The sequence below is a fragment of the Chiloscyllium plagiosum genome, chromosome 9 (genome assembly GCF_004010195.1).
Source record: "Chiloscyllium plagiosum isolate BGI_BamShark_2017 chromosome 9, ASM401019v2, whole genome shotgun sequence".
NCBI lineage: Eukaryota > Metazoa > Chordata > Chondrichthyes > Orectolobiformes > Hemiscylliidae > Chiloscyllium > Chiloscyllium plagiosum.
The window spans coordinates 56730726-56745748 of record NC_057718.1 but is presented as its reverse complement, the minus strand read 5'-3'; the positions used below and the strand labels follow the sequence as shown (position 1 = coordinate 56745748).

Sequence of the window (15023 nt, the reverse complement as noted above, 5' to 3'; positions counted from 1 at the left end):
GGGTACTTGGTAGTGTGGATGAGCAGAGGGATCTTGGTGTCCATGTACACAGATCTTTGAAAGTTGCCACCCAGGTAAATAGTGCTGTGAAGAAGGCATATGGCGTACTGGCTTTTATTGGTAGAGGAATTGAGTTCCGGAGTACTGAGGTCATGTTGCAGTTGTATAAGACTCTGGTGCGGCCGCATCTGGAGTATTGTGTGCAGTTTTGGTCGCCATACTATAGGAAGGATGTGGAGGCACTGGAACGGGTGCAGAGGAGGTTTACCAGGATGTTGCCTGGTATGGTAGGAAGATCGTATGAGGAAAGGCTGAGGCACTTGGGGCTGTTTTCATTGGAGAAAAGAAGGTTTAGGGGTGACTTGATAGAGGTGTACAAGATGATTAGGGGTTTAGATAGGGTCGACAGTGAGAATCTTTTTCCACGTATGGAGTCAGCTATTACAAGGGGGCATAGCTTTAAATTAAGGGGGGGTAGGTATAGGACAGATGTTAGGGGTAGATTCTTTACTCAGCGAGTCGTGAGTTCATGGAATGCCCTGCTATGTTCTATGTTCTAAACCAACTGCTATACTACTCTACAAAAGAACTCACAACTACGCTCAGTACACATCAATAAATAAATAAATAACTAAACAACGCTGCTCAACGTAAAAAGACCACAAACCTCAACCTTCGAGAGCATTAATTATTAAATCCATGATTGCTCGAAATTCTTCCTCAGGACATTGGGCTTATTAAACTAAACCACCATGGCTAGACAAAAGCCCTAATTAAAATGGCGGACAGATCTGCTTCCAAATAATTAAAAAATTTGGAATGTGTTCCATAATTATGCTACTCCGACAGACCTGGGGGGGGGAGTTCTTAAACACCCAGCATATCAGAATGTTCTTCCTCGCACAAAAAGTGAGGATGCTAAAAAGCTTTCTCCCATGTACATCTAAGGGAGATGAATTTGGCAAACCCAGGAGAAGAGAAACTAGGTCTATCTTGACTTCGATTCCCAAGACCCTCTCTATTACTTCTGCCACAGCGCTCCAGTATGTATGGAGCCTGTGGCAGGACCACAAACCATGAGTAAGGGTACCTGCATTTATTTGACACTTTGGCCACATTAAAAATGCATCCTGCCTAAATTTTGCAAGACAATCTGGGGGCCAGGTGAGCCCTATGAAGAATCTTTAACTGCATAGCATGGGTCCTGTTACGTATTTAAATCTTCCTTGCATTCTCACAAGTGTCCTCCCAAATTTCCTGAGTGATCTCCACCCCGAACTCGCTCTCCCAGACCTCCTGTAATCACTCGATGTCACCTGAGGAACCTCTCCCCAATAAATGATAGAGAGTACTCACCGAAAGAGTGGTCTTAGCCTGAAGCACCTTCTTTTCCATATCAGATCTATAATCCTCAGTCAGAGGTGTAGTTTCTTTTCGGATAAAGTCTCTGATCTGAAAAGGTCCCTGTCGATAATCCATACTTATGAGTTATTTGATCAAATGACATTAACATTTCATCTTCAAAAAGGTCAGTCAAACAAGAGACTCCCCTGCCAGCCCAGGACTTAAACCTGGGATCCATTGTTTCTGCCCGGAAAACTGGCATATCAACAATGTGTGTATGGAAAGATGTTTTAGACATTATTACCCTTCATCTGTTTCATTGCCCTACATGCTTTGATAGTATTACTAACTATTGGATTGTGGCAATATTCCACAACTATTCTCATCTTGTCCAGAAACAACAGGTTAATAAGAGGACACTTTGCCTGGGAGGCCTTAATGTCCAACCATATCGACGCCGAGTCCTCACAGGCCCAATCACTCCCAAAAGATAGAAGGGAGCTCAATTGATATCTTCTGGCGTCCAGGAGATCCACTCCTCCCAACCCAGAGATATTTGCAATTTCATAAGCCTGATAAGGGGCCACTTATGGCCAGCCATTTAATTTCCGAAAGGTTTGTCTAGGAAAAAGCAAGGGAACATCCGCACAGGGTAAAATAAGGGAGGAAGAACATTCATTTTAATAAGAGCAACTCGACCTAACCTAATATTGGAAGGACCCCCCTAGCTTAGATGGTCTTGTTTAATCTTGTCAAACAAATGGACAAAATTAGCCTTGAATAACTGATCAAAACTAGGAGTAACAGAGAGGCCCAAATAAAGAAAGCCACCCTGTACCCATTTAAAGGGGATCCCACCTTCAACGTCCAATATTCCCCGAGGACTCTTTCCCCCCCCCCCCCCCCCCCCCAAAGCATAGCCTCCAAATTTGAAAAGTTGATCTTGTAACCTGAGAAACAGCCAAATGAATTAATATGTTGTGTCAAATAGTGTATGGAAACTGCCGCTTTCAAAAGGAAAATGAGAGCATCATCTGCATTTAATGTGATCCTATGCACCTTCGATCCTACTTTTGGGGCAGCTATATTAGGGTCCCCATGAATGGCCTCTGCCAGCAGTTCAATCACCAATGTGAGGAGCAAAGGTGAGAGGGGACAGCCTTGCTGACTACCCTTACTAATGTTAAATTATCAGACCTTATATCATTAGTGAAAACTGCCACCAGAGGATCAGTGTAAAAGGCTCTTATCTGTCTAGGAAACACTTCACCCAGGCCAAACCGCTCCAGGGTATAAAAACAAGATGGCCATTCCACCCGGTCAAATGCCTTCTCCGCATCCAAGGAAACCACCAACTCTTGAACTGACCATTGCTGGCACACTTGAATCATGATAAGCAGTCTCCTAACATTATTAAAAGATCCGCGACCCTTTATAAAGCCCATCTGATCCTCCTTAACAATAGAAGGCAACACCCTTTCCAACCTCAATGCCAGAGTCTTTGATAAAATTTTAAAGTCAGAGTTTAAAAGCGAGATGGGTCTGTAAGAAGCACAGTCTTCTGGGGTCTTTCTTTTCTTGAGGGTAAAAAGAGACATTAGCTTCTCAAGGATGGTGGGAGGCAATCCCGATTATATAAATATTTATACGTGTCCAGCATCAGTCCTGACAGTATATTTACAAATGCTTTATAAAATTCACTGGGCAAGCCATTAGGGCCAAGCGTTGCCTCACCGCCTCCTGTATCTTGTGCTGTTAATGGAGCACCAAAGAGAGACGCCTGTTCAGCAGACACACCAAGAAGATCCACGTTCCTAAAAAGAAAGACTCCATCTTATCCCATCTGTCCTCACAGCATTCAGACTAGTAAAGTTCAGAGTAAAACCTCCGAAATGCCTCATTGATCTTTTTAGCATCATAAGTAAGAGTCCCATTGGGTGGCACAGTGGTTAGCACTGCTGCCTCACAGCGCCAGAGACCCGGGTTCAATTCCCGCCTCAGGCGACTGACTGTGTGGAGTTTGCACATTCTCCCCGTGTCTGCGTGGGTTTCCTCCGGGTGCTCCGGTTTCCTCCCATAGTCCAAAGATGTGCAGGTCAGGTGAATTGGCCATGCGAAATTGCCCGTAGTGTAAGGTAAGGGGTAAATGTAGGGGTATGGGTGGGTTGCGCTTCGGCGGGGCGGTGTGGACTTGTTGGGCCGAAGGGCCTGTTTCCACACTGTAAGTAATCTAATCTAATCTAATTCCTTTCCCTAATAGAAGCAAAGGATGGGAGGCATTCTTCTTCCTGACCAAATATGCCAAGTACTTACCCAGCCTATCACCATGCTCAGTCTCTGCTTCGCAAAGGAAAGTTCCTTCCTTGCTGTACGCGTTAGCATGGAGTTTAAGACGGATCACAGAGCTATGATTCGCTGCAGCTTAGTCACTGACAGTCCACTGTAATATGCCATCTCAGCTGCCTTCAGTCGTGCCTTAAGCAGACGCTGCTCTCCCTTCTGTTGTTTCTGGCTGGCAGAGAATAAGCTAATTATCCTTCTACCATATGCCTTAGCAGGCTCCCAAAGAATGGACGGTTTAGTAGCTGTACCTGAGTTGGTGGCCAAAAAAAGCTTCAAATTCCCTAAAGTATTCTACAAACTTGCTGTTCTTGAGGATGAAGGGATCCATTCACCAGTACCGTGAGCCCATTGCAACACCCTTAATCTTAACCATAAATACACCACTGCATGATCAGAGATGGCAATATTCCCAATCAAATAGGATACCACCAAATCTAAAAAAGCTGCATGAGTTAGGAAATAATCAATCCTTGTGTGGTATTCATGAGGATTGGAAAAAAACATAAAATATCTGCCCGTAAAGTGTAAACTTCTCCAAACATCTACCAACCCATGTTCCACACAGAAATAATAATATGCCGCGAGGCCTAGGCCATCAGCTTAGATAGTGCATCAGTCAGAAATTTAAGAGGGTGGGCCAGAGGACAATAGACGTTCAAAATACCCTATTCCTCACCATATATAAGGGCCTTAAAAGTAACAAACCGACCATACTCGTCTTTAATGCAATCTATTAAATGGGAGACCCTTCAGGACAAGTATTGCCACTCCCCTGCTCCTAGTAGTGAAAGATGAGAAAAACCCCAATCAAACCCACCCTACTGTAACTTCAAGTGTTCCTTGTCATTAAGATGAGTCTCCTGTATCACATCAACCCTCTCCTTTCTAAGGCTCAACAACACCTTTTTTCTTTTAATTGCCGAAATAATTTCTCTGTTATTCCAGGTGCACCATTTAAGAATGCTGCTAACAATCCTTTACAATCACCTTTGATCTGCCGAAAGGAAAAATTCGTCTCCCAACATGCTGAGCATAATCAAAAGGAGACTCACAGATTCAGTTTACAAAAAACCAAAAACAAACAAACACAAAAAGCACTTAATGGTGGACTCTGCCCCCTGCCCACAGAGGGCGCTTACATTTCCCACACAGACCCACATTCCCACTTGCTGCTCGAACAGCACCCCAAACCCAACCAGTGGAAGAAACCAAACAAAGGACATTGTAAACACAAAGGTATAAAAACAGTGAGCACTCAGCCAACCCCCCATAATATATCAAAACCACTCCAGCTTGGAGAGGAAAAAAAAACAACAACAACTTCTTTGGGAAAAGATTGAAAGTACAAGAAATAAAAGCAAGACAAAACAAAAAAAAACAGACATTATTGTCCATGTCCATAAATACAGCTACATTATTTTAAAATATCCAAGAAGTTTTTTGCTTGCTCCAAGGAATGAAACGAGCGCACAGTCTCCTCGTAAGTAATACGAAGCACCGCTGGGTATCTCATCGAATATTGAATACTGAGGTCCTTGAACCTTCTCTTAACCTCATCAAACGATTTCCTCTTTGTGAATCATTGCTGCAAAAAGGTCCTGGAAAATATTATCTTAGTTCCCTGATAGGTCAGGGCCTGCGGATCTCTTCCCCACCTTCTAGAAGTTTCCATGACTCTGCTTGTCCTTGTAACATTGAAATCGTATCAGAACCGGTGTGGGTGCTGACCCTGACTGGATCTGCGCATTGCAACCCAGTCAGCTCTGTCACCCTTCACCCGGTCCACCTCTGCATCCCAGCCAAGAAATTGTGGCAGCCAGTCTTCAAACGAACTTGCTGGCTGCCCACCTTCTACTCCCTCCAGCAGACCAACAACTTGGATATTCTTTCTCCTACCTCTATTTTTCAAGTCATCGACTTGCTCAGTCAGGGCCCTGTTTCTCAAGGGCCTGGAACTGTCCCACCGAGGACTCAACCTCTGTCTCCGACACTGCGGTCCACCGCTCAACCTCTTCAAATCGCTTCCCAAGCCCTTCCAACTCCTCCTCATGCTTTTGCAGCATGGCGGAGATGGGCTCCAGTTGATTATGGGTCTCTTCCCTCATCTCCTGGATCAGCTGTCAGATCACTCTGAGTTCCTCCACAATGTTCTGCTGCACAGGTATTCTTTTCACAGCTGCCGAGGGAGCTGCAGCTGCTTCCCTAGCTGCAGTCTTAGGTCCTCCTGATGTTTTCGGCAAGTGTCCTGAGTCTTGAGACTTAGCCTTTTGCTTCCCCTTAGTCATTCGCACACGCTTGAAAAAGGATTTAAACTGTTGTATTACCGTTTAACAATTATTTTTTCCAAAAGCTTTATACACTGGGATGGGGTGCAGAGCTCAGTAAGGCTCAGATTGCTGCCATCTTGAATCTCTCCAGACCTCAATTCTTTAGTGATTCAGATATCTATCTAAATGCATCTTTAAATACTCTGTGATCTTGGTCCTCCAACTCTTGGGGTAGAAATTTGTTTGCATCTCAGTTTTAACTGAGTGTTCCATAATTCCGTAACCATTTCCCCTGTTCAAGACTCCTCCATAACAGACTCCTTCATAAGTGAAAACATCTGCTCTGTGTCTCTTTTACATAATTTGTTTTGATTGTGCCTTTGATCAGTACTCCCATGCCTCTTCTTCCATCCCTATGTTTTGAGAACACTATGTAGACAGGGCTTCTCAATGCCCATTCATTCTTGACTTAAACAAGGTTTCCATCATTGCCATGTTATCATAATTCCATGTGTCTATTTGTGGAATGTAAATCATCAGTCTTATCTACCATGACCTGGGCATTTATGCATAAGAGGTCCAAACCCAGCTTAGTTTGCCCTCATGTTCCCCATGTCAGATTTTTTTTTCCCCCCTTTTTCTGACCTACTCTCTCTTCTAGTACTCTCTCTGTTCTGGTCCTCACCTGCACCTTGTATCGCCTCTCTCGTACTTCATTCCTGTGTTGTTTTGCTTGCTAAATAATTTTCAACTACTGCCCTGTAGCTCTAGACCTGAAAGATCCGAGGCCCATTGAGGTGTAGCCTTCCATTTTATTTAGGTCCCTTTTTATACTGGAGTTGATTCTAATACCCTCGGAATCTGAATTAATTTATACACTACTCTTTCAACAAAACTCTTTCAACAAAACCAACTTATCCTACTACTCCTGTATATATTAATGGGTGGTATTGAGGATAATTCAGAAATTGCTACTTTTTTATATTTTCTCCCTAGGTCCTGAATATTACCTGTTGAACCTTAATCTTTCATCACACATGATTAGGTCTAACGTGATTAGGTCTAATGGCATCTGGGCTGTTACATATTGTCCTACATGCATTGTGTAATCAATGTTGTATGAGTATTGGTCATGAGAACTCACCTGATCATTTTCAGAAGGGATTTTTTTATATCCAATAGATTGGAACCATGTCTGAAATATATCACTGGCTAACCATGCTTTCTATATTCTCATCTAAAATCATTTATATTTACAAAATTATGAGGGGCACGGCTAAGATAAATAGACAAAGTCTTTTCCCTGGGGTTGGGGAGTCCAGAACGAGAGGGCATAGGTTTAGAGTGAGAGGGTGGTACGTATATGGAATGGACTGCCAGAGGATGTGGTGGAGGCTGGTACAATTGCAACATTTAAGAGGCATTTGGATGGGTATATGAATAGGAAGGGTTTGGAGGGATATGGGCCGGGTGCTGGCAGGGACTAAATAGGGTTGGGATATCTGGTCGGTATGGATGGTTTGGACTGAAGGGTCTGTTTCCATGCTGTACATCTCTATGACTCTATATACATGACAAACAAAAGTGGACCCTCACCAATCCCTGTGGAATGCCACTGGTCATAGGCCTTCAGTCCCAAAACAGCCCTCCACCATCACACTCTCTCTCTCCTGTCGTTAAGCCGATTTTGCATCCATTGGCAAGCTTACCCTGAATCCCATGTGATCTATCGCATATACTCAAGTAATAGTTGAATTTTTTTGATTACTTTTTAAGGTTCAGTTTGAGTTTGATTATTATCTGGATACTACTTTTTCCTGGCTAAAATTCATGCCCGTCAAAATTCATACCATATCATTAGCAGAAGCACAAATGATCCCGAAACAAATAAAGAAAAAAACAACGAATTATGGTAATTCTGAAAACCCAGATCAGAGCACGACAGCCGGTGGACTGGAAGACCCGGAGCAGAGTGGGTTGACTGCCAGACTGGAGTGGAGCATGACAGCCAGCACACTGACTCATAAATATTGATCCATTATCTGTGAAGATCTAGGGTCAACTTTTACACAAGATTTATGGAAAATTCCAGTTTTTGTGGCCAAAAATAGGGTGTTGTGATTAACTTTATTAAATAATCTGCCATGCAGAACCTTGTCAAAGTTTTACTAAAGTCCAAATAAACAATGCCTACTGCTTTACTCTCATCAATCTTCTTTGTTACTTCCGCAAAAAAGCTTGATCAAGTTTGTGAGATACGATTTCCCTCGCACAAAGCTATGCTGACTATCCCTAAAAAATTCTTTGCCTCTTTGAATATGTATAAATCCTGTCTTTCCGAATCACTTCCAACAATATACCACCATAGAGGTCAGACACACCGGTCTATTGTTCCCAGGTTTTTCCTTACATCCCTTCTTAAACAAACATAACATTAGCCACTCTCCAGTCATTCAGCACCTCACCTGTATTTATTGATGATACAAAAGTAGTTTTCTGATGAATCAGGATGCAAGTCAGGGAACAACATCTCATTTTCTGTTTAGTCACTCTTTATAATCTTTCAGTCTCAATATTGAATTCCTCAATTTCAGCCCTGTCTGCATCATGCCTGTGATCTATTTTACTTACATATTTTTCTTGCTGTCTCCACACTCTTTCCCCCAAATTCTTATTTGTGTCTTGTTTACTCTGCTGTAATCAGATAGCACTCACCCTTTTGCATTCTTAATTTACTCATTGTACATGTTTCTCTCTTTCACCCCCTTTGTCTTTTGCACTGGACTTCTACATCATCTATTCCATTTTTGCCCCTCCACCATCTCTGTCAAGTATATAAAAATAATTTCTTCATAACTGAAAGTAGTTGAAAGAGTCATACTGACCTCAAAATATTACCTTTGTTTCTCACTCCACGAATGTTGCCAGACTTGCTGAGTTTCTGCTGCATTCTCTGTTCAGATTTCCAGCATCTGCAGTATTTAACTCTGAATGATTGTCTGTAGAAATATGAGTGTAATGTGTAAATTAAATTTGGGGAAAAATACAATGATGAAGCTGATATTTTCAGTGGAAGGTTGGCCATAAACTGGAAATGTAAGATTATAGCCTTTTTTTTAACAGTTCTAATTTTAAGCTCTCGCCTACAAACCAGAACTTAAATGGTATTTGTTCTTTGATCTTTTGTCCTTTTACAACTGGGAGAGTTTTAAGGTCATATTGACCTTAAATTGATATTTTCTCTCTTAGTCTTTTCTCATAGCTGTTGCATATGTTGAAGAAGTATGTCTAAAAATATTTATCATGACCATGGTTTGGTTTCATGCAGCTACTGAGCCAATTAAAAGGGAATCTTGAGGAAGAAAATCGACATTTGCTCGACCAGATCCAGACATTAATGCTACACAACAAGTCATTGTTAGAACAGAGCATGGAGAGCAAGGATCTGTTCCACGTGGAGCAAAGACAATATATGTAAGTAGAATGAAAAGTACTTTGTGTGATAAATAAAAGTACCAACTCCAGCCATACTGCAAATAATACTTTGTGTGCCATCATCCCATCACCTGAACATTGTAGGTTATGGCAAGGCGTTTGGGAGAATCACTTGAGATATCTTTCTCAATGTCAAGACCAAATGTTTTTGACCAGAGCCCAGATGCTGAGACAAAATTCTCACTCATGAGTGGAGGGGCCTATTAACAGCTCGTTATCAATTTCATTCTTACCTAATTTCACCTTTAATATTCAGGCTCCCATTCTTCCATCGAATAGAAAATGGGACACTAAAACTTACCAACATGAAAGTCAGAAAGAGTATCTCTCCCCTTGCTCCTCCAGACTTCCATTTTGGACATCCAGCAACAATGAAGCAATGCTTCATGGACGGTCAAACTCTGAAGTTATGGTACTCAAAACAAGTCCTAGAGGGTGTAAACTGGCTATATGGTAAATAAATTGTTGTTCCTCCTTGTGTTGAGTAGAAAACCAAGGACAGAAATGTTACCATGGGAGTAAGATAGTTTATTAAAAATCGCAAAAGCTAGAAGGTTGGAGTCATTCCCATGGGCAGAATACAGATGTTCAACAACGTGGTCATCCAGTCTCTGATTAGTCTTTGCGATGTAAAGGAGACCGCATTGTGAAAAGTGGATAAAGTTGACTAGATTAAAAGAAGTACAGGTAAAATGCAACTACACCTGGAAGGATCATCTTTTGCCATTTTTGCCACATCCAGCAGAATGCTACTGCCAAATGTATTTTGCTCTCCCCTCCACTGTCAACATTCCATCATTCCCTCTCTCACCCTGGTGCATTCTTTCCACACTCCTAACAATTCCTCACTCTCCCATGGTACTTTCCCAGCCAACCTCAGAAGGTGTAAAAGTTTGTCTATTAACTTCCTTCCTCCTAACCTTTGAAGTAAAGCAGCATTTAACTAGTACCTCTTTCAATTTAGCCCATTGTGGTTCTATGATGGATGAATTCTGAATCTTGCTTGTTGCAGTTGCTGCCATACAGCCTCTCAGACATGGCTGATGGCAGAAAGTGAATTTATATTTACAAAATGAAAACTTATTTATATGGAAATCTCACCTAACCACCTCTGGTTCCCAGGAAATCATCTCCTTTCATCAGAACGGGAGTAGTCCAGCCAGCCAACCAAGTCTGTTCTGCCATTAGACGTGATCATAGCTAATTGAACATTTGAATACCTCTTATCCACCCCTTCCCATAAGCCATTGATAATCAAAACTTTATCAACATGTGACTGTTTTCCCTGGAGTGTCGGAGGCTGAGGGCTGACCTTATAGAGGTTTATGAAGTCATGAGGGGCATGGTTAGGGCAAGGTCTTTTCCCTGGGATGGAAGAGTCTAGAACAAGAGAGCAGGGAATGATTTCAAAGGAACCTAAGATGCACCTTTTTCACACAAAAGGTGGTACATAACGGCACTCTGGCTCAGTGGTTAGCACTGCTGCCTCACAGCACCAAGGTCCCAGGTTCAATTCCAGCCTCAGGTGACTGTCTGTGTGGAGTTTGCACATTTTCCCCGTGTCTGTGTGGGTTTCCTCCAGGTGCTCCGGTTTCCTCCTACAGTCCAAAGATGTGCAGGTCAGGTGAATTGGCCATGAAAAATTACCTGTAATGTTAGGTGCATTAGTCAGACTGAAATGGGAGAGGGTGGGTACTCTTCGGAGGGTTGGTGTGGATTTGTTAGGCCGAAGGGCCTGTTTCCACACTGTAGAGAATCTAATCTAATCTAATCTAATCTAATAAATGGAATGAGCTGCCAGAGAGGTGGTGGAAGATGGGACAATTACAACATTTAAAAGGCATCTGGATGGGTATATGAATAGGAAGGGTTTAGAGGGATATGGACCAAGTGCTGGCAAATGGGACTAGATTAATGTAAGATGTCTGGTTGGCATGGGCAAGTTGGACCAAAGGGTCTGTTTCAATGCTGTACATCTCTATGACTCTATTTTAAATATATTTAAAGTCTGAGCTTCCACAAGCCTCTTGGATAGAGAATTCCAAAGATTCGCCACACTGAGTGAAAAATAATCTCTTCACCTCAGTCCTAAATGGAATACTCCTTATTTTTAACTTGTGCCCTCTGATTCTAGATGTCTCAACTAGGAGACATATCTTACCAAAGTCTACCCTTTCAATCCCATCCAGTATTTTACAATATGAATAGGATCACTATTTATCGTTGATTCTCTGCAGAATGTGGGTCCAGTTGGCCAAATTTCCTCTCTTCGAACAGCAATTCTGAGACCAAGTCAGGTGAACCTTGGTTGCGCCTTCTCCATGGCAGTAATATCTTTCCTGAGATAAGGAGACCAAAACTGCATACAGTACTCCAGGTGCAGTCTAACTGAACTCCTATATAATTGAAGCAAGATTCACTCCTCCTGTACTCAAATCCTCTTGCGATAAAGGCCAACATTCCGTGAGTCTTCCTAGTATCTTGCTGCATCAGCATGTTCTTCCAAGAACTTAAAGGATATACATATCTACACTTTTGCATATCTACACTTTTCAACCTCTCACCATTTAAGATATGGTGTGATTTGCCTTCTCTGGCTCCCAACACCTGATCTTCACCATGGGCATCCAGTCTGTCTGCCATGGTGAAGGCCTTCACGCCCTCTGTTTCTTCCTCTCCCACCGAACTAGCCAGTACCCCTTCGCCGACACACTCATTCAATTGGCAGAACTGGTCCTCACCCTCAACAACTTCTCCTTCGAATCCTCCCACTTGCTTCAGACCAAAGGGATAGCCACGGACGCCCGCATGGGCCCCAGCTATGACTGTCTCTTCATATGTTACGTGGAACAGTCCGTCTTCCGTAATTACATTGGTACTATTCTCCACCTTTTATTCCACTACACGATGACGGTATCAGTGCCACCTTGCACTCCCAAGAGAAGATTTAACAGTTCATCAACTTCACTAACACCTTCCATCCAGACCTTAAATTCATCTGGACCATCTTGGACAGCTCTCCCCCCTTCCTGGACCTCTCTGTCTCTATCTCTGGCAACTGACTCGACACGGACATCTATTTCGAACCCACTGACTCCCACAGTTACCTTGACTACAGCCCCTCCCACTCCCATACCCTTGTAAAACACAATCCTCTACTCCCAATTCCTCCACCTCTGCCGTATCTGCTCCCAGGAGGAGCGGTTCCATTCCCGGACTCCCAGATAGCCTCCTATTTCATGGACCACAATTTCCCCTCCCACATGATCAACATTGCCTTCCAGCCCACCTCTGTCCTTGAATCCCACCCCTCCAGTCACAAAAGGATAGAACCTCCCACTCCTCACCTTCCATCCCACTAATCTCCGGTAACAGCACATTTTCCTCTGCTATTTCCACTACCTAAAATCAGACCCCACCATCAGAGATATATTTCTATCCCCATCCTGATCTGCGTTTCACAAAGACCATTCCCTCCGTGACTCCCTCGTTAGGTCCACGCACCCCCACCAACCTTCCTGCACACCCGGCACCTTCCCTTGCTGCCACAAGAGGTGTAAAACCTGTGCCCACACCTTCCCCCCCCCCCTCACCTCTGTCCAAAGATCTTTTCACATCGAGCAAAGATTTTCCTACACATCCACCCACCTCATCTACTGTGTCCGTTGCTCTTGATGTGGTCTCCTGTACATCGGTAAGACATCTCTCAGGCACACGCACCAAATCACCCTGTGGCCAATCAATCCAACTTCCTCTCCCATTTTTCCAAGGGCTTGCCTCTTCCAATGCCAAATCCAATTCAACCCAACCGATGACTCGAGGATAAACGTCTCACCTTCTGCCTTGGGACCCTCCAACCTCATGGCATCAACATCGGGCTTCACTAGTTTCCAAATCTCCCCTCCACTCATCTCCCAGAGGTCCCGCTCCCACCCCCACTCCCACCCCCACCCCATCCCCACCCTACCCTACCCTCCTATTTATGTCTCAGCCCTTCCGCCCCCACACATTCCTGATGAAGGGTTTATAGCCAAAACATTGACTGTCCTGCTTCCTGGACGCTGTCTGACCTGCTTTGCTTTTCCAGCACCACACTTTTTGAATCTGAATCTCCAGCACCTACAGTCCTGAGTTTCGCCTATTGCAAATTCAGACCAGATTGGCAGAATCTCCTTTGCTCGTAGTCTGCTCTGTTGGACCCTGTCCACCAAGACTTCCAGCTCCCTATTAGCAAAATTGGGGACCAATTTCCTCTGTCTGCTATGTCCACAGCAAATGTCTACAACCACAGTTCATGACTGCCAGCACTGGACAAGGAACAGTGGACTTTTACATATGGTCCTGGCACCAGGGATGTCAGTACATCCCAGAAGTTGTAAGTGCTTCTGGCTACAGCAAGTAGGAAAGAGAGTGCCTTAGGAGTAAGATACAGCAGAGTAGGACACTTCAGCCAGATCTCATCAGCTCCATCGATTCCTATTTCTTTTGTTCTCTTTTTCTTCTTTTGTCTTTTTATCTAACCAGGAAGAGAATAGGACACCACAAAAATCAGCAAGGCAACCTTTATGTGGAACCACAGGAGATAGGGAAGATACTAAACCAATATTTGCATCAGTATTTACTGTGGAAAAGGACATGGAAGATGTAGAATATGGTGAAATAGATAGTGACATCTTGAAAAATGTCCATATTACAGAGGAGGAAGTGCTGGGTTTCTTGAAACACATACAAGTCCATATACCCCTAGGACCTGATCAGGTGTACCCTAGAACTCTGTGGGAAGCTAGGGAAGTGATTGCTGGGCCCCTTGCTCAGATATTTGTATCATCGATAATCACAGGTGAGGTGCCAGAAGACTGGAGGTTGGCTAACGTGATGCCACTATTTAAGAAAGGTGGTCAGGACAAGCCAGGGTATTATAGACCAGTGAACCTGACGTCAGTGGTGGGCAAGTTGTTGGAAGGAATCCTGAGGGACAGGATGTACATGTATTTGGAAAGACAAGGACTGATTAGGGATAGTCAGCATGGCCATGTGTGGGAAATGATGTCTCACAAACTTGATTGAGTTTTTTGAAGATGTAACAAAGAGGATTGATGAGGGCAGAGCAGTAGACGTAATCTATATGGACTTCAGTAGGTGTTCGACAAGATTCTTCATGGGACACTGATTAGCAAGGTTAGAGCTCATGGAATACGGGGAGAACTAGCCATTTGGATACAGAACTGGCTCAAAGGTAGAAGACAGAGGGTGGTAGTGGAGGGTTGTTATTCAGACTGGAGGCCTGCGACCAGTGGAGTGCCACAAGAATTGGTGCTGGGTCTACTACTTTTCATCTTTCATATAAATGATTTGGATGTGAGCATAAGAGGTATAGTTAGTAAGTTTGCAGATGACAAATTAGAGATGTAGTGGACAGCAAAGAAAGTTACCTCGGATAGCAACGGGATCTTGATCAGATGAGCCAGTAGGCTGAGGAGTGGCAGATGGAATTTAATTTCAATAAATATAAGGTGCAGCATTTTAGGAAAGCAAATCTTAGCAGGACTTATACACTTATTGCTAAGTTGCTAG

At 43.4% G+C, this 15023-nt stretch overlaps 1 protein-coding gene across 13 annotated transcripts in view; it reads left to right on the top strand.

Moving 5' to 3' along the window:
• LOC122552880 (girdin-like) overlaps positions 1 to 15023 on the top strand; it is a 402403-nt gene that overhangs the window by 302380 nt on the left and 85000 nt on the right. For all 13 annotated transcript variants that reach the window (XM_043696008.1, XM_043696001.1, XM_043696009.1 and 10 more), the window contains one exon: positions 9283 to 9428. In XM_043696008.1, the coding sequence (XP_043551943.1) occupies positions 9283 to 9428 (146 nt within the window). The remainder of the gene's footprint in view (positions 1 to 9282; positions 9429 to 15023) is intronic.